This window comes from Drosophila arizonae, chromosome X (genome assembly GCF_054131065.1).
Source record: "Drosophila arizonae isolate 15081-1271.41 chromosome X, UAZ_ARI_1.0, whole genome shotgun sequence".
NCBI classification, from domain to species: Eukaryota; Metazoa; Arthropoda; class Insecta; order Diptera; family Drosophilidae; genus Drosophila; species Drosophila arizonae.
The window spans coordinates 29,053,172-29,074,042 of NC_142927.1; the positions used below are offsets into that span (position 1 = coordinate 29,053,172).

The following is a 20,871-nucleotide window of genomic DNA, read 5'->3' on the forward strand; positions in this document are numbered from 1 at the left end:
AATTAAAATAACTCACCGGCTTGTATTAAATCAGCAAAACCATCGACATTCTATGCACCTGTTGTTTGTGCAACTCTTGGCGCATACTCGATTCGTTCCATTTAATGCTACCACAAAAAGATATGCTAACAATTTAATTAAAATTGCGTTGGACAAACAGCAGCTCAAACACTCATACGCCGCCTAACAAACACGCCCACAACTAGCGATATGCCATATGCCCTATGCCGTGCCACTTGGCCATAAAAACTCCCCTATTCAATCACGTCTTGGGATAGCGTCAATACAAAAAAAAAAAAAAAAAAAATCACTAAATTGCGCAATTTTCAAATGAGCGCTTTCTGGCCATTAGGTAAATCATTCAGTTTGTACAATTGGAAAGGGCTGAATAGGGTATATGTATTATTTTGAGGCGTATGTGACAGTCTTGAAAAGCAAAAGGTGTTTACAAGAGCCGACTTTAGCTGGAAATTTTTATCTTGAATATGTCTGTTAATAGAAAATACAAATAAGATGGCATCCGATTACAATTTGTCGAGATTTTGAGGTTCAGAAATAAAAATTTGGAATTAACGGCTAGTTTTTACTTTTCGACATTAGGATATTCAACGGACTTAACACTTGGTAATAAATCCTGATATTAAGCGAAAGACATGAATTGAACTATGAAACTCAGGAGGCTTCAAGTTGCAAATTTTTATATGAAGATACCTTAAATATTATTTGGAATAGGTTTAACACATTAGCGAGATGACCGAAATGTGTTGATCGATCTAAGCGTTTATTTTAGAAGGACAGGAGTTTTTACACGATCTTTCAGATATCGAGCATAAATTATAGCGAGTTAATTAGATATTTTCCAATTGGAGCTATGAGCTGTGCCAATTCTATTTAAAAATAACTAGATACAAGGATTTGCGATTGTATGTAATGCATATGTGTATATAATATCACGTATATCCCAATCATTGAATATCCTGGCTACAGATGCTCGATTTATTTACGATCCATATCAACTCAAACGTTGGAATTAATTTTCTATGTGCGATAAGCCATGGATTTTATACAAACACATATTGCTATGTTTGACATATTCCATTCCTGAAAAACCTTTAATAAGACAATTAGTATATTGATGTTTTGCATGTGCACACTCCGTTTTGTTTCGAGTAATTTCATACAGAGCATACAGATTACTTCATTTTATGTTTGCATATCTTATATTGTCATTATTTGAGTCATACAGCGCTGATGTCAATGACTTCACACATGCATGACAATAGTAGAACAATTTAAATTTATTATTATTATTAAATTTAAAATCAGAGCAAAAGAAATAATTCTTCCTGCTTTCAGTCTCATTTGTTTACCGCGCTGCATCGATGCCGGTGTGAATCGGGCACCGCGTGGCGTGCTTCCAGCGTGTTTGTGCGTGTGTGAGTAGAGCTGCTTGGGCGACTGGAAGGTAAACAGAAAATGTAAACAAAACGTGCGCCGCGTTTGGCCGGCTTCCGTGCGAAACTCACCACGAGTTGAAGAGCATTGGGAGCGAGGTGGAAGTTCGGCGGCTCAGCTTCGGCGGCTTTGGCTGCGTGAAGAGCACAAAACTGTTGCATAGAAACAGGCGCCGATGGCAACTTTCCGAAGCCGGAAGCATAGCCAATGGTCGCAATAATTGGCACACAGCCAACGGGAGCTAGTCATGGACCACGGCGACGGGCCGAGCGAGGCACAAGCACTCGTTCGCCTGGCAGCAGGACTCGCGAGCAGGCACGAAGCGCACGCAGCACACGAGCCGCACGATTAGCGAGGACTCGGCTCCGAGTCGCCTCCGTGGCCAAATCAAGCAACAGTTTTGCTCGAAACGTCAACACAGGCGGTCGCCATGGCCCAGCGCGCTCCTCTTCCGTCGCGGCAAACTTTACGTCGCGTGTGAATTTCTACGTGAGTTTCGCTGCGGCTCCTGTTGCAAGTGAAGTGTGTGTGCAGTTCGCGCTCTGACGTTGCCGGCAACAAAATAGAATAGAAAAGGAGTTCCTTTTTTTTTTCCAGTGATTTATAATTGCAACTGAAAAGGCAAATGAAACTGCATAGACATCACCGAAATTAAGACGCTCAGCAGATGACGAGAGGCTCGACTCGACCAAAATATAGGCTTAGTTCAGCTGATGATATTCGGTATGTGAAACGAAGACATGAGGCCAAGCGAAATGTGTCTCGGAATTAGCGAAAAATCAAAAGCTAATTTATAGTAATTTGCATTCATTACACAGACACACACACACACATACACATGACTGCTTCAATGGCAGCTGGCATTGTTATGGCAAGGAGGAGCCTTAACAAGTTTGAAAAAATCACAGGACAAAAGGCAAACTGAGAAATATTTGACTAATCGCTGGCCGCTCGAATGCGGCAGGCGGAAGTGCAATGCAAAGCAATTCAGATTCAAATGAATGAAAATTGAATGAAATTAAAACATTTTCATTTCGAACAGAAACATATTGCGAGTGAATTGATTTTCAAGTGTTTACCAAATGGAACTAGGCCAATTTCCCATTCACTAAAATTTGATGGAAAACATTTTCCGAGAATGAAAAACAAAATAAGTTCTGGCTTGAGGGGAAACCAGCTCAGAACTGTTAAAAATCACGAGTTAACCTAGATTTGTACGTTCTCCATAACGAGCCGATCCTTAAAGGACAGTTTTGAGTAGCCTCGATTTTAGCCTATTTGTTGAGGCGGGCAAACTTGATTAGGTAAATTTTTAGTTTTAAGGAAATGAAGTTGAGTGAGAAATGTGATTTACCAGCTGCAGCAAAATAAACCTACGATTTACCAAGCTAAATTTAAAAAGAAATATAATTTAATTTAATTTAACAAATTCTTTCATTCAACTGAGGTGACTCATGCAAAATTGCATTTCCTTTGAACTTAGCTTGAGATAAAATACATATATTCGAATATGACTTACACAATGTAGGCGAAAGGAGTTAAATTTTATAACGAAATGCAAATTGAACCATAAAGAAAATGTACGAATTTTTTTAAGTAAAATATAATTAAATATGAAATCTAAAATAAATAAATCTAAAATAAATTTAAACTAATATATTTTGATCTGTCATATTTAGTTTTTGTTTAATATCATATAATTTGATGAATCGAATTAAATTTAAAATGAAATGAGTATTAATTAAATTAATATTAAATTATTTGCATATTATATAAATAGTTTGTATTTGAAAATTAAATAATTTAATTTAATTTAATTAAAATAAAAAAAAATAGAAGCAGTTTTAAATATTACTTTAAATGTAATTTATTTAATTTTTAAGAATTGTTTTCTTAAAATTTTTATTTTATTTTATTTTTTTTAATTTGAAAATTTAATTTAATTTGAATTAAGATTAAATAGTGTGATCTTTCATATTTTATTTTTCATATAAATTTCAATTTATTTATGTAAATTTCAATTTACATTCTACACTGACGCAGCGAAGCAAATATACTAAAATATTACCAAAAAAACTAGAACTCAAATGAAGTCCCCTATTATTGCTCTAATTTGAGTTGAAGTAAAAAGAATTTTATTTTCAACTGTGATGACTGAGATATATGTATCTGCTTACATATGTATGTCGCATCGGTGTGATATGACGTTGTGCTACCTAGAAGTGATTGTTTGTTGTAGAAACAATTAGCTCGTACTATGCGAGTGAGTTCCATTCAAGTGCCAATTAAAGCATGCACTCTCACTACCGGAGAAAGAACCATATCTGTTGCTAAACGTGGTTCTTGGTGTTGTCGAGTGAGAGCATAGGGTTGCAGTGCTTTCGATAATCAAGAAAATACAACCAAAAATAAGTTGAGAACAAGTCAGAAAAGTATTAAGACTGTTAGACGAGACACCGGGAACTCGATATTATGCTTAGTTATAGAGGAAGGCGCGAATAATATTAACGGTACGACATATCTTGTTGCTCTGAAGAACGAAGCTTCTTATTTAAGTACAGTGTAAAAGGGGTTTTCGTGTGTCCCCATAGTCGATCGGTTTGTAGGAATTTTCCTAAATTCCATAATGTTCCTGTCTAATTGGCGGTGCCAAGAGCCTACTCGTTGAACAATTGATTGATGCGCTTCTGAATATTAACCAGTTATCGATATCGATATCCTATTTAGATCGCAGACTAGTGATCAAACGATTACGAGTAATGGTAATTTAAAGTGGAATGTAATATATGAATACCATTTAGTGACACCAACTTATAGGGAAGAGTTAAACGCAGTTAGGTATGTGGGTTTAATTTTGCTCGATCACCAATCAATCAATCAATTTACCAATCAATTCAGTTTAGAGATACATATATGTACATATAAATATAAGTATTGTTAGCTTAATTGTTATATCGTAGCCAAACTTTATTAATTTATTGTATTAGTGTAATGATCTATGAATGTGAGGTGCATACATATGTATCTAGCTTGACCATTTAGCAGTTTTCTTTTTTTTAATATTTGACTTTAGCTATAATTGGGGCATTTGTATGTTGGTAAAATATTTAGTGTTATGTGGCTTATATATCTTTATACCATGAAACCACTTTGGTTTAAAGTTCTGAATCCAAGGAAAAGGGTAGAGGATAAACATATGTACATACATATATGTATATGTATATACATATTCCCAATACAACACAGGCTAAGAGCTGAAAGGACATTGCACGTGAAACTGTTTTCTAATTTTTTTCTGTTTTTGCCCAGAGCTAGGAGAGGGAAGGAAAAGTAAAACAAAACTGACATTTCGCTCGGCAGACTCTTGGCGCTGGCTATTTATCGAAATGTGTTTAGCCGAGCGTTGAGTAAACAGAACTAGCAAAGCTTTACATTTGTTTTTTCTAAAATGGGACGTATATATATATATGTGTGTGTCTGTGTGTGTGTGCATTTTATGTAATCTCCAGTTTAGGCGAACATCGAGAAAGTGCGCCTCGCCGCACCGAGAACAATTTTCAATTTTATAACTTATTGTGGCAATGGGTAGAGCGCAATTTGGAAATGTAGCGACGGCTGCCGCACGAACACCGTGTTCCGCTCGCTCTTATATTATTTGTAGTCCCTGGCTTGCGTGTTCTTGACGCAACATTTGCGGTTGTTTATGTTTTTGAGGTCTCATATCGTGGTAAGCCAATTGTTATGCCCATTTTGTTTTATTGCACACATGCACCCACACACGCACACACACATACACACACATCCAGCCCGGACGAGATATCGGGGCCGTGTTTGTTAGTTGCGGCGACATTTTGCGTTTGGGTCACCTTCGTTATGGCCATCGCTTACAGGTGTTAATATTTCAATTAGTAGTCGTTTATGTAGCGAAAAAACCCTCATGTAATGCTTCACGCAACTGTTACTCGCAGCCAAGGCATAATAGCTATGCGTGAGTGTGAGTGTTCGAGTGTTGGAGTGTTGGAGTGTTCAGCACTCACTCAATGCGCGCTGGCTCGCAGGGTGGCTGGTGTGTGGCAAATACTAAATGATTCTTCCGGCCGGTAAATAAATAATTTTAATTGTTGCCTTGAACGAACAAATTATATTTAAAAGCTGAAAAAAAAAGAAAAACTAAATAAAATAAAATACAAGCAAGAAATCTCTTGTCGGGGCTAACCGACTAGAAGATACCCTGAGCACCGACTGATCTGATCAACAGCTTGAATCCAGCATAAACTCATACAAAATTAAATTAGATTTTCAAATGAATTTGTTTTTGCCAAATATAAATAAGTAATGAAATAAAATAAATCAGGTAAAAATAAAAATGAACAAAATGAAAAATCACTGCATCTCTACTCGAACCAAAGTCTATGTGCTCACTAAACCCCAACACCTCTATTAACGACATCCATTCATATTAAAAATACTTACCTGGCACAGAGGTTAGACGTGATCACGGAGACGGTTCCTCCGGAGTGAGGCTTGGTCATTGCATCTTCGGGTGAGTTGACCTCTGCGATTATTCGTAATGTAAATAACTCGTGCGTGTAATTTTGTTGAAAAAAAAAAAAAAAATGTATATACATATATTGTATTGGAAATATTATGTACATATATACAATATGTATTTAACTTGGCTCAGCTTGGCATCAAGCCCGGGACTATCTCTGCGACGCGCTTCGCTTCTACTAATTGAGTCACTTTACTCCAATAATACATTAGCTGAGGGCTCTAGCACTGGATCTGCCACGCCTCTTTCTGCCTGCTACATACATTTTAAGACAAACATTATAACCATTTTATATTTCGTATTTTCATGGGTTCAGGGTGTATGAAGAATAGAAGCAAAAGATAATTTTAATTGATTTTATTATTTACTATTAATTGATTATTAAGACTTAAATTTTAAACACGCATTGGATGCAGAGGTTGCTTACTAGGGGAACTTAATTGTTCAATAACTTTTCTTGCGGATGGACTTTCTTCATGAAACTGTCAGATTATGATTGTAACATGGATATGCATGCATTTACCAAAGCATAAATCTCTAGTCTTTGAAATACGCCTTTTACAAAGGCGAGGGTGAGAGGGTGAATATAGGGGTGGGGGTAAATTTTAACAGAAATCGAAACAGCTCTAAAGGTGTGGGAGATATAATTAAATAACTAGCTTTCGATAGGGGCTTTAATTGATAATAAAATATCGGGAGTAGTTATCGATATTTAGAGAAAAACTCGATATGCACATGATATACATGGGACTAGGAAAAAAAATTTCAAGTGTCTAGCTCTTATATCTTCTGAGATCGCTTTCATACATACGGGCGGACGGACGGACAGACAGACGGACAGGGCCAAATCGACTCAGCTCGTCGCCCTGATCAAGAATATATACATTTTGTGGGGTCTGCCACGCCTCCTTCTGCCTGTTACATACATTTAACAAAACCATTATACCCCGATTTCCCATTTTCAATGGGTTCAGGGTATAATAATAAATTGAACTTGGGCAGCAATCTCTGTGCCTATTGATTCTTCATTTCAGCTCAATCGAACAATGTTATAAAAGTTGAAGTACAAAAAGACATTTGTGCTTATGCATTGATGCAGTTCCATTCAACTGAATTGGATTGTTTATCCAGCTTCTATTTTTGTTTCCCTGTTCGATTCTGTTGCAAAAAGTATATGTTCTTTGTTTCCATTGTGCCTTCGTTTGTTTGTTCGTAAGATGGTACATAACAGAATGAGAATTTCGGTTTAATAATGATATTTTTGGGAATTTTTTCAACCCTCCAGGATAAATTTGAGAACCTAAACTCAGGGATAAGATCAACTGCATAAATTTAGAGCACTCAACTATTTGGGGCTCTAAAATCTGTGCTTGAAACTTGAAATGTTGCCAATAGAATGAGGGTCAGAATTAAAACTAATTTATGTCGCATTTCAATATTTAGCAAGTTAATATGAAAAAAATTTTCGGAGCTTTGCTTCTTCGCTTTCTACTTACAAATTACGCTCTCCTTCTTCTTCCTTCGCTTAAGCAATTTACGATCATCGCACTCACACAAACCATCGCCTGATGACCATCGATATGTTTAAGTATTGCGATATGAAAGGTGACCATAGTGCTTTTGTCTCTAATCTCTTATTGGCCCACCACATCTTCTTAGACAAGAAAGTTAATGTGCGCATGTGTCCAAGAATCCGTTACATTCTTGATTTGTTTAGGAATTGCTACCTAAAAACGAAGCTTTTATCCATTCTGAGTTGCATTAAATATTTTGTCATTTGCACAGACATCTATGTATAAAAGATTTATTCATAAAGCTAGTTCAGCTTAGCCAGCGTGGATTAAATATAATTTGCAAAATTTTGTTTTGCACTATCCGAACTGTGTGCATTTTACATTTGTGACATAAATAAAGTATTTTGGACTAACAAATTGATCATAATACATACATTTTATTTCTATGCTGATTCGGGAATTTCTAATTACAAATATAACCCGAATTAATATATATATATTTATTTTCATATATTGTGTGCGTGTTATCTGAAAAGCGTACTCTTCTATGTAAAATTATTCTGTCCTACCTGAAATATTCGATTTCGCGGAATCATTAACGTAAAGCACCACAGCTCGCTTTTGGATTTAATTATCAATGCATTTTTTCTTTATTTGCTTAGCTCCACAGAGAACAGAAGACAGAGAGAAAGGGTGAAAAAGAGGAGAGAGAAAGCATACGCAGAGAAAGCGAAAGAGGCAGAGGGAAGGCATACAAAGAGAAAAATAGAGAGAGAGAGAGAGAGAAAGAGAGACAGAAATAGAGAGGAAGATAGAGGAAGAGGAGGTACAGAGAAAGGGACACTTCAATTTCTTATTATTAAACAATACTTTTACAATACAATAATTTATGTATAAATAATTGAGGTGCATTTTTTGCATTGATAAAATCAACAGAAAATACTTGAGATTTTATTAAAAAAAATGACCAAAATAGACTTGAAGTTCGTATCAATAGAGTGTGAATAATCGTGTTTCTGCGTGGCTATAATCACATAATAAAATACAATTAAAATAAGCTGCTCATTTCATATGAATATACATTAACTTGAATTATATATTTATCATTTATATATGTACATGTGTGTATGTATGCATATATAAAACTTCCTGTGAAGGTGTCTACTTAATTGCAGTTTACATTTTGTTCACACAATTATACATTTTTGTTGTTGTTGCGGTATTTCAATGATTAATATTGTTTTCGCTTGATTGCGAGAACGCTATAACGCTATAAAGTGGCCTAAAGTGTTGTCAGTGTCAGTGAGTGGATGGATGTACAACGGGCATTTCAACTTGATTGTTAGGTCCTGGTTTTGCCTCCTGCCTCTTGCCTCCTGCCTGCTGTTGGCTGCCTCCTGCCCGGTGCTTGCTGCAGTGAAAGGCAAAACAATCAAGAAAGCCCAATTGGCCGTCGTTTTCATAATTTGTTTTAAATAAATATTGTTTGTTTGCAGCTGTACGTTGGCAAACTAAATGACATTTATTGTCAGTTTTTGGATCAGGACGATGCGGATGCAGCTACAGCTGCAAAAATCTGTCTCTGGCCAAATGTCTTTCCAGATTTTTCATGCACAATTTCAGGAAGGGGTTCGCAGCGGCCAATGGAAATGGAAGTTCGTCTCCATCCTTTGCCTCAGTCACGGTCTCGCTTCTCGTTTCAGTCACACACACGTACATATACACAAACACATATATATGTATGTGTATGTATTTATATATACATATTTGTATATGCATTTTACTTGTGTGCATTTATTTATTTACGTGGCCATAGCCAGCCGATGGGCCAGGTCCAGTTGGTTACAGCTCGTCGTCAGGGAAAAGAAGAATATTGCAATGGCTGACAAAATTTATTTCGTTCCCGTTAGCGGTTTTTTCTTTTTGGTCGGCTTTTTCTCTTTTTCGTTATTTTTTCACTTTTTTTCACTTTTTTTTTTTTTTTTTTGCTTTTTGCATATGTCAGCCCTGCCATGCATATTAAAATGTTAAAAAACACACATTTACTTTTGCATATTCATTATTAAATACTTTTTGGATACAATATATATATATATATATATATATATATATATATATATATATATATATATATATATATATATATATACATATAGATCTATATATATAAATAATATGAGCTGATATAAATAAAATTAATTCTTTTGCAGCTGTTTAAATCATCAGTTTCTGCTTAACTGGTCGATTCAGCAATTATCTATTGTTTGTAGTTTATTGTATGCTCCATAAGTATCGACCAGAAAAACGTATTCCAAAAAGTTCAAACATACTTAAATTTTCAATATTCAAGAAAAATATTCAAGAAAACTGTAGACATCTTCTTTCCGTTAGTTTATTGTATAAATACTCATTCAAAAGCGCAGGTGTATTATTGGGATCTTCACTGACGAAGAGTCTCTCGGAATGATATCTATCTAACGATAACGAATGCCATTATTAAAAGGTGTCATTCCGGATGCTCTATATTGAAAGTAAATTGGATCATAAAAGGCATTTGAGTGAATTGTGAATATAATAGAGTCTATTCTCCTTATGCCCTCTCCATCAATATCTCAACTCAATAGAATTAGAGTACTTTGGTAATGCAAACCAAGGTCAATCCAGAGAGACGAAGCCATATAGTATTAATAGTATTGTAAAAGAAACTATGAATATTCTGGAAAATTCATACCATGCAATAAAGTCCCTTGTAGCTCAGTACTTACTTATTAAATGTACAATATATATATTTGATTCTTGAAATGTTCCAGAAGCATCCTGCATAAATAATGAAACTAAGCTCAATAGTTTGACTATGTTTTTTTCCGATTTCTTCTCCATCTATGTCAATGCTGTAAAGACTCAGTTGCAAAAATTATAAATAAATATTCAAGTATATTGGCTGGCAGAAAACTTTTTGAGAGTATAAAAAAGGGGAGCAATAATAATGCGAATTGCATAGAGTAAAACTAGGTATATTATACATATATGTACATATATTTAACATACTTCAATTTTTGCTGCAAAGAAAACGGAAGCACTCCCTACTAGGGGAAAAGCTGGGACGTTAAGAGCATTGTACAATATTTGCGTCCAAGCAAGAGTGTTAACATTTTTGATAATAATCTTTCGATAAATATTTAAGATATTAGCCACATTTAATTGCCACAATATTTAATATGATTTGCCTTTCAATTGTGACCCTCTTCGATCATCCTCATCATAGAAAATACGCTAGATGTGAACTCCATGAGAATAAACTAATAGCACAGCACTCAGATTCATACATAACTAACAAATGTTGATTTGGAGAGTCAGCTTAGTTGGAGCTACTTGGTCTATAGAATAGCAAGTTAGGGGGAATAGGAGGCGGAGTAGAAGATGACAGCTGTACCATGTCTATAAAGTTCTCGAAAACGTTGCTACTTTTGCCGCATTTTAACAAATACTTTCTGCAAGAACATTTAAAGTTCTATTTTGCTATGCAAATGAAGCGAGAGAAGTGGCAAGTGACAAAGTAAGTAAACTCATTGTCAAGCGGAAAAGTTTTCGCCTAAATATTGGACGCATAGCAAAGTTTGATCAAGATATCCCGAGAAAATGAAAATATATTGTTTCAGAAATCTGAATTATTTATTCGACTCTGTATGCTCGGGCCGTAGTCTAATTTCTTGACTGCTGGATGCAGCATGGAAGCGGACGGATGGAGCATTAATATGCATGGGTTACTCAAACGTAGCAGACGAGTGTTTGCTGGGCTGTGTGTGGCACATCTTGCTGGATTTTCGTGCAGCTTGCCCATTGCAGTTTTGTGGTCTCGTTATTTGGACGAACTTAAAGTTAACACATTGTGCTCAGAATGGATGAAAAAGCCATTGCGACAATTTGTAAACTAAAGATGAATAAAACATGAAGTGAAAAACACTTTGGCGCTGATAAAAAGGCCGCGCAGCAACAAACTGTCAGCGAAGACATGTGTCCGCGCGTGTGTCCTTTAACAACTGCACAGTTACATAAACAGGATAATAAGGCACTTAACATGCACTCTTCGCCATCACCGTTGCCGTTGCCATTGCTGTTGCCGTTGCCGTTGCTACCGATGCCCCACTGCTCCATCTGTTGGCCAACACAATGGGACGAGGCCAGCAAAATACAAAAATACAAAACTGCAAATGCCGTTGTTGGTAGTTGTAGTTGGCTCTTGGCTGTTGGCTGTTGCCTGTTGGCGGGTGGCTGGTGGGTGTAGTGGCTGTAGTGGGTGCGGCGGGTGGTGGGGGCTGGCGGGCAGGCAGGACATGATGAGGACGGTGACGTAACAAGGACGACGGCCACAGGAAAACAAAGCTGCGTAAAGTCGCCGCCACTTATGTCAGGCCAAATCAAGCGTTACTCTTGACATCAGCCCGCCGTTCAGAGTTCACAACTCCGTGCAAAGTCGGAGTGGTCGGAGTAGACGGAGCAGTCGGAGGAGTAGTCGCAGTAGTAGTCGTTCGGTTCCAAGGTGCGGTCGGCCTGCGGCCTCCAGGCATCCGCCATACGCTTAGACATTTGCCTCAAATTATGCTTTACGCCCTGCCATAAGCGTAATTGAAAATTTAAAGGCTTTCTTCTCTTAAGCCTACAAAAGCTGCCATCAACAGTTGCTCCTGAGCTCCGTGAATATTTCGATTTTTTATATGATAGCGTTTTGTGTATTAACAGCGATATATATTTAGGCCCCGCATAGAGGCACTGGACTCATTTTAGCATCTGGAATGCAAATTGTTGAGATATCATTAAACTTGGATCATATAAAACTAGTTAGGGTAATAAAGTTTCAAAATAGGGTATTTGTTATACGATATAACGATACGTAAAGACGGGCTTAAGTTAAGCCTCGTTTCAACTTTGACTTGTTGAGGGCTGAGGGCTTTGCAGCGACTCACATGCGCAAGGATACAAGGAGACTGATTATAGTGGAAGTTACACAAAGCCCTCTAGATTCTGTTGAGCTAATTCATAACTTGCCGTGTCCTGAACCCATTGAATTTAGGGTATATTGGCTATGTGAAAATGTATGTAACACGTAGAAGGCGGATTGGAGGACCACATCAAGTATATATATTCTTGATCAAGACAACTAGACGAGTCCTTTTTGTCCGGAAAGATGGTCTGACTGACCGTTTATCTTTCCGTCCTTTTGTCCGTCCTTACGTCGGTCCCTCTGTCAATCCTTCTATTCTTCCGTCCAGCTGCTTATCCATCCATCTTACTATCCGCCCATCTAATCGTATACCGTCCGTCTGTCCGTCCATTTATCTTTTGTCCGTCCTTCTATTTGTCCGTCCGTCGTTTGTCCGTCCATCTTTCTGCCCATCTGCCTATCCTTTTCCGTCCGTCCGTCAAAGCCGTAGAGTGATGGAATATCATCTCTTCTCAGCGTTCGGGGTATTTCCTAGTCCTCCAATTCGATTATTGGCTGAAATCTTAAATTTAAGTAAATAACTACAGTGAATCGATCAATGAATTCGATTTGGCTTCCAATTGGTAAATTAAATTCACTCCTTCGACTGCTGTGGCTGACAAGGGCCTTCGCCTGGGGCGCCGAAGTTAGATTTTTATACTCATGGCTTCTGTATGGGTGTAAATGGTTCTCTGCGTGTGTGGGTATTAACATCAAAGCTGCGTGCTTATATTTAAAATGTGGCACCCACACAGACAAACTAAAAATTAATTTATAAACACAAAGCGAGTTAGGTGGAAGAAGTTGTAGCCAGAGGGACGCCAGACATACCGGCAAGCTTATGCTGCTCATACATATACAATAGTAAATTAGCTCTCTTAATTTAGCTTTTCTTGTACGTGTACTTGCCCATGATTTAATCGTGCTCACTTTTTTGCTACTGTGGAAGACAAAATACTATCTCATAGCCATAAACACGCCAAGTCGCCATCCGTTCGGGTCCAGCTTTAGCGCTGGGAATCGCAGCCAAGCTAATTACAATAAGTTAGAGTGCGCTTCTTGGGAGTACACGACTGCGAGTTGCCCTGTACAAAATACAAAATTCACAATTCGCTGCTTATAGCTTTCTCGGTTTGAAAGCTGAGGCAGGAGTAGCAAAGTTGCTTGCTTCTATGATATGCCGTATACCTTTGCCCACACTCAATATACCCTCTCTGTGTGTGCTCAGTGGCTACGTGGTGTAAAAAGTAAAAGCATAACTCATTTTGCTTGCTTTTAGCGTTTTCTTACCCACCCGAAGTGGATAGAGACCAGCTCCTGCTCCCAGTGGGAGGACTTGCAGGATTGTAAAAATGCTTGTGGCTGACCACCATGGCGAATGCAATCGAATGAAGGTCATCATTGCATAGGTGGACGATCTCACACTGTCGCGAGGTTTTCTACTCGTTCAGCGAGTAAATCGACTAAATGAGTTTAGCTTCGTGTTAATTCTGATTGGAGCTATACAGTGGAGGTCACTTGAGTTGACCTCTATGATATTTCTACTTTGGATTTTTACTAATTAGCTTTTGCATTCTATGTTATGTCTTTATAGTACTTGGAGCTCAGCTACGCCGGAATTTTGTTAATCATTAAGTTCATGGGTCGCACTGTAGCTGCTTCTGCCCCGAAGTCTTAGAGAACGAGCCGGTTAAAGTCACAATATTCGTCGCATACCACAAGCTAATGAAAGATGGAGCTGCTGCAGTTGCTGTGCTACACATTCCTGCTGCTACTGTCGAGGATGCTGGGTGAGTACATCTGGAGCCGAGAACACGTCTCCCCTTTTCAGAGCTGAATAATTCGTTGAGCGCTGGAATTGGACAAGCTCGGGGTCAGTGCCAGCCGTGTAAACGATATGCAAAGTGGAAATTATGAGCACCAGCTGACGAGCGCCTGCATAACTAGGCAATAACAAAAAGAGGTCATGTTCCAAGCCACGTTCTCTACAGCAAATTGTTGCTGTTGCTCGACTACACCAGCGTCATAGATTTGGCACGCTCTGAGCTGAAAATGTTGCAAGCATTCTCTGCAAATAACATTGTAAACAAATAAAGGAGCTTGGCGCAAAGACCAGACTGGGTGCTCTACTCCATCCCTATCTCAATTGTGTATCATCAAATTGAGTTTATATAGGGAAATCTTACTTTCGAGAGAAAACACGAAAGGGAATAGATAATATATAGTATATAATATATATTGAAATATATAGAAGTGGAGACTTAGTGCCAAGGGCAGATTGATATAGGAAATAAATACATGCAAAATAAGAGAGAGAGAGAGAGAGAGAGAGAGAGAGAGAGAGAGAGAGAGAGAGAAAGAGAGAGAGTAAGACAAAGAGAGAGAGAGTCAGATATAGAGAGTGAGAGAGATCATCAGATAGTAAGAGAAAGCTTGAGATAAATAAAGAAAGAGAGAGAGAGAACGAGAGTAAATATAGGATATCACATATGTAAATGTAAGATGGATGTGGGCTAGAAAAATGCATGTATGCAGACTAGTAAGCAGAAGAAGAAAAGTAAAAGAAAGAACGGAAGTGAGAGATTATGATGATGTCAGATATGAAGATATGAAGACAATAGAGACAGATAGGGAAAGTGAAAGAAACAGAGAAATACATGAAATTTAGAGCTGGAGAACAAATTTGGGAGATAACGAGAGAGAGACAGAGCAAGAGAAAGAAACAGAGAGAAAGAGAGAGAAATAGGGAGACAAAGAGACAAAGAAAGATCAGTTATTAAGGAGATCGAAGTATATACATAAGTAGGTAGGTAAAAAGTGGGTAATAAAAGTAAATGCAAGAGAGAGGAGGAGATTTAGAGCATAAAGAGAGCACGAGATGAAGCCTCAAATTAACTCGAACTCAGTTCAAGTTACATTTCAAAACTTTGCATTTAACTTAAGCAAACATTCTTCCCTAGATCAATGAAGTAGTTCAGGAACAAAGTCAGCCAAAGACATGAAAAAGTATAAATAATGGACGAGAATTGAAAGTTGTCTGCCAGATCCGAAAATAGAAGTAGAAGTTACGGCTGGAAGACAAATGGCCCAGTACCGCTGTGCCATGACCTTAGCCATTAGGCATTCGTTAGTGGGAGGCTAGGAGCTAGCGCAACAGTACCAGCAACCGCGACACCATCGACCAAATAACATCTCAAGGGCTACCTCGCACCACCCCCCGCCTCGGTTGCCCAGTGCAGCCCGCACTCCAGCCCTACGAACAACATGTAAGAGTTCAGTGTCGCACTTTGTGGGCGAGAGCAATATACATTTTAAACAGTTGGTCACTCGAGCGACGACTGTAACGTGTGGGAGATATAAATATGTTATTTGTGGTGTGCCCAACAGGAGTGGGCGTGGTATAAGAAATACCTATATATATATATATATATATATATATATATATATATATATATATATATATATATATATATATATATATATATATATATATATATATATCCTGTGGCCAACTTTAATTAGATCTTTAAGTCTTTAAATTGAAATCAAAATTGTATATAGATTTGTTTTGAAATACCTTTAGCAAAAGTGGTATTACTTCTGTAATTTTTATTTCAATTCAAAGAGGAGAGTAACTGCAATAAATTTACGTTAAAATTGCGCAATAGTCGGCGTCTTGGATCCGATTTGACGTCGCAAAAGCATTTCGGAATAAAACAGGTAACATCGCCTGAGTTAGCTCCGCACGCTAAACGCCCGCCTAACTCTTTGTTTTCGTATTAGTGCAGGGCTTGACAGCAACAGAGACAGAGAGAGAGACAGAGAGACAGAGAGAGAGAGAGAGAGAGAGAGAGAGAGATAGAACGTGAACGAGCGCATTATAAAGAAAATCGCCAGCCGTAGACGACGCGTCGACGGCGTGCCAAACCCTCTAGTCTGGCCGATAAGCACGCCACGCTCTTGTTTGTGCCCCATTTTAAGTGCGCCTCCCGATTAAACAAAACATAAATTTTACAGACGATAAATCAGCTGAGAGCGTTGAGAGCTGAACAACAGCAGGTGCAATCTCCAAACTCCAAGCTCACATCTCCATCTGCATCCCCATCCCCATCCACATCCTCAGCCACATCTATATGCATCCAGCTAGAAGCAGCGCATCCACGCAAGTGGCAAACAATACTAAAACCAATGTCAACAAGATGGAATGCTTTTTTGTTGTCGTCGCGCCAAATATTTAATACCCTTGAGCATATACAGCTTAATTTCATTTAATTTTTTCTATATATACATATAAGCAATGCATGTCATAAAAACTGAACGTATAATCCATTAATTGCTCGAGCTGCCTACAATATATTTTTTATAGATAAAGTGCAATTTTATGGAATTTATAAAGTTAGAATAATTAAGTTTAAATTGTTAGCTTTAACATAAATTTTTGATTTTACTCACTCAAACCGAGTGAAGGAAACTTAGAGGTGAGCATAGGTGGGCATAGATAGAAGCTGTGGAGCTTGAAAGATCTGTTAGAATTAAGGGTAACTCACTTACTCAGATTTTCCGATGTTGAAATTTGTCAGCTTTTGTCTGCTGTTAATGATTGCCAGATTTTGATGCGAAATTGTCTATCTGGGAATCTTGGAGTTGATTGATTTACGGACTAGCTGCAATGTGACGTTGTCATTGATGAAAAATGTAAAAACGGCTCCGGGCCTAGACCAACCCAAATCCAGGCTGGTTAACTTCCTTAGATCAAATGCAGCTATTCTACCCATAGAGCAAGCATATGAAGCGCGATCATAAGCAAAGCGACAGTCCAAATCTCACATCTCTAATTTCGAGTGCTGTTATTTTGAGGGAGAAGCGCTTAAAAACTAAATTACAATTTCACTATGACTTAACAGATTTCAATTTGGGATCGCCGTTGTTTTCAAATTCCATTTTTCCATTATTCACTCGAATAAAAACCCCTCTATCATTATTCTTAATAATAGTTGACAATTGTCTTAACAATTTCTCTAAAATTGACTAAAATTAATATATTTGTATGTTTTGTGGATGAATTATATAAAGCTTGCAAAATCTAAAATTCAACTCCGGAATCTTAAGGAGGCTTCTTGTCTGGCAATCTTTTATAATATTTATTTTTTTTTATTTTTATTTATTTTTTTTTTTTAATTTCAGAGTCTACCAATACTTAACATATTATTATATATTTTACTTTATACGTTCTTTTTATATTTTCCAATATATATATTTTGAATTTAATTTGTTTTAAATTATCATTTTACTATAAATCTAATCTGTCGCCCATTATTCTGCACTCTCGCTGATTTGAGCCTCGGCTAGCGCACTTTGATCGGATGCAAATCGAAATGGCGAAACTCGTGAAGAGACATATAATGAGAATAACTGCTCAACATTTAACATTTGCAAATTGTGAAGTCGCAGCAAAAAGCTGCAGAGCTCGAATCGCTGTCCAGTGCAATACGGCGGAGTCGCTGCTCCCGCCGTAGTTGGGCGCGTCTGCATATCTAAGTCCGTGGCGTTCCATTTGGATGGTGGCTGCATTTTTATGCTTCGCTTGTTTTCAAACTGATTTTAATCTGTTTTTTCTGTCCTCTCATTCTGTCGCAACCTTCGGTTACTTGACTTTTGTGTCATTGTTGCCAAAAGTCTGCGTTATTGTTCCATCTGCTCGTGCCATTCCCGTTTTTGTCGCTTACCCTACCGGTCATCATCATTATTGGCATTTTGCCATTAATTTGCGACCGAGAATTCACAAAAAAATAAGTAAAACTACAGCCGAAAAGTACTCGACTATCGTATACCCTGTAAGTGGATGAAACGAGAAAAAAGTTGAGAGAGTGAATGATACGCAGATAAAAAGAATAACTCTTTATAATAATAATAATAATAATAATAATAATAATAATAATAATAATAATAAATATAATAATAAAGTATCTATATTTTTAGCATTATATAGCATTGCATTTTTTAACCTTGAGCGACGATTAAGATTAAGATTTTTTTTTAAATCGCAGAGTTTTTGATTGTAGTGCTGTCCAAGCCAATTGATGATAATTTGCTACTAAGCTATTTTTGCATTATTTGCATTAGTTAATAATCATTATACCATATACGTATGCCTCATATTATACGGCTTGTCCTGAAATCAGATTAATTTTCAAACACTTTCGAGTGTAAGCGATAAGCTAAATATACTACATACATATATATGTAGGCCCCGTCGTGTAACCCATTCAAATGCTCATGAATTCGGTTTGGGACCGGATTTTAATTTATTTCTATATGTAAGTATATTATATTTACAAGCCCTGTAAAATGACGCTACTTACGTATGCTATATATGTATATGTGAGTTACATACATACATATGGATATTTTTATATTGATTAAACCATTATTATATCTTATATCATATGTAATGAACTGCTCGTTCAATGAACCAATTATTATAATTATATTCCATTATACCAAATATGTTTATATGCATCCAATATACTACTAAAGGTTGTTTTCAACTCGAAGCTACCTCTACAATTTATTTGCTTTCATTGAATTCGCTCTTCATAATCAGGTAACATGGAAATATCAAATATAAAAGGAAATGATTCAAACGCAATTGCGTATTTTTTTCTTCTACGATAATGAAGCGCGCCAGAGACTTCATTTGCTTATGACACTGAGCCATAATCCAATTTCAATTTTATTCTATTTTTGCATTATTTGAAACATTTAAAATTTCAATTGTTGCATTTCTCATTTGCAAATAAAAAATGCATCAGAGATAACTGAACAGACTTTTTATGCGGCTCGCAACCGTATGCATAGACAAACTTTTGGTATTTCTATATGTGACTACATGTACACATATATACATATTTATAGTGAGAGCCTAAAGAAACAAAAAAAAAAAAAAAAAATAAAAAAAAAAATAAATAAATAATAATAATAAATAAAAAATAAAATAAAATAAATAAATAAAAAAAAAAAACTTTACAATTTGTATATTAAAAGAGATTTCCCTGACTGATTGACAATATAAGCTGCTTTTCGGTTGGGGTTGCTGAAATATTTGAATCGTTATTTGAATGTGACATAATATTTGGATAGTATAAAATTAAAAAGAAAAAAAAAAAAAATATCAAATATATATAGTTTTTGCTTAGCAATTAATAGTTACATAACTAGAACTGATGCGAAAGGGATGCATTGCCATGAATAGTTAGAAGATATATTCTCAGGGGATACAGTTTTGATTTATAGACATAGTTATACGTGCTGCCACGCCTACTAGCCGATGATCAACTGCGATTGAAATGAAAGGAAAATAGATTCATTTAGCTCTCTCCAGAATCCGTAATTGGTATCACAGTTTGCTTAGAGCTTTCGTTTTTTTTTTTTTTTTTTGATTATGCTCAGAGTATTTGGCAGTCGGTTGCACCTGTTATAAAACTTTCTTAATTCTTGTTCTTTTTTGTTCATTTTTGTTTCTGGGCTCGCGGAGAACAATGATAATTAGCAGCTCAAATAATCAAGTGCAGCTTTCATTTTCACAATGCTATCAGCGAAAAATTGAAAACAAAGAGGAGCACGGACAAAGTCTCGCTGGGGTGTCCCAGTCCCAGCCCCCACTCCTGCTCCTGCTCCAACTCCTGCTCCTGCTTCGGGTCCTGCGCTTGCCTTGTGTTTTGTGGACTATTCTTTTGGCGCTGGCTCTCGTCTGTGGTTACAAATATTTGGCCGGGTGTTCGAGGCTAAAATTTTATTGAATGGTAGCGCCGATTGGCAGTTCAGTTCAGTTTTAATCTGTCTTAATTGTCGGCTTCGAGCTGAAAACAATGGCCCAAAGGCCGGTCAACCGGCCGCTGAATGCCATGAAAAGAACAGAGCTAGACTGAACAACTAACAATGCGTGGCACACAATTAAATACCCTTTTTCGATGGATACAAAAAAAAAGTATATATATATATATATATATATTTTTTTTTTTAAAGTAAACACAATTAAATTGTTTTCAATTCCTCTAATCTAAAGTGTTACATGGACATGTACAAGGGACGATATTTCTATTCAGAATCTTTGGACTCTAGGCCCTAGATTAAAAAATAGCTTTATACAGGCAATAGTTTCCGGAATAACTTCAATTAAAGCCAAATTAGATAATCGAAGGTACATTCTTTGACTTTAGAGAGGAGCTCAGGGCAGCTATAAATATTTTTTGCCACCATTAGCTGAATTTAGATCCTTATGATTATTGTTAGTCAATCAATAATGCTTGAGACTATTAAAGCATTATATGTATAAAGAAGTGACTTGAAGTAATCGATTACTTTTACTT

General features: G+C 36.8%; 1 protein-coding gene across 1 annotated transcript in view; it reads left to right on the top strand.

Annotated features, from left to right (window-relative positions):
* The first annotated feature begins 1,839 nt into the window (after positions 1-1,839).
* CARPB (Carbonic anhydrase-related protein B) overlaps positions 1,840-20,871 on the top strand; it is a 55,852-nt gene continuing 36,820 nt past the window's right edge. Inside the window, exons 1-2 of the mRNA XM_018017142.2 lie at positions 1,840-2,178; positions 14,097-14,292. Of these exons, the coding sequence (XP_017872631.1) occupies positions 14,235-14,292 (58 nt within the window). The 5' untranslated portion in view covers positions 1,840-2,178; positions 14,097-14,234. The remainder of the gene's footprint in view (positions 2,179-14,096; positions 14,293-20,871) is intronic.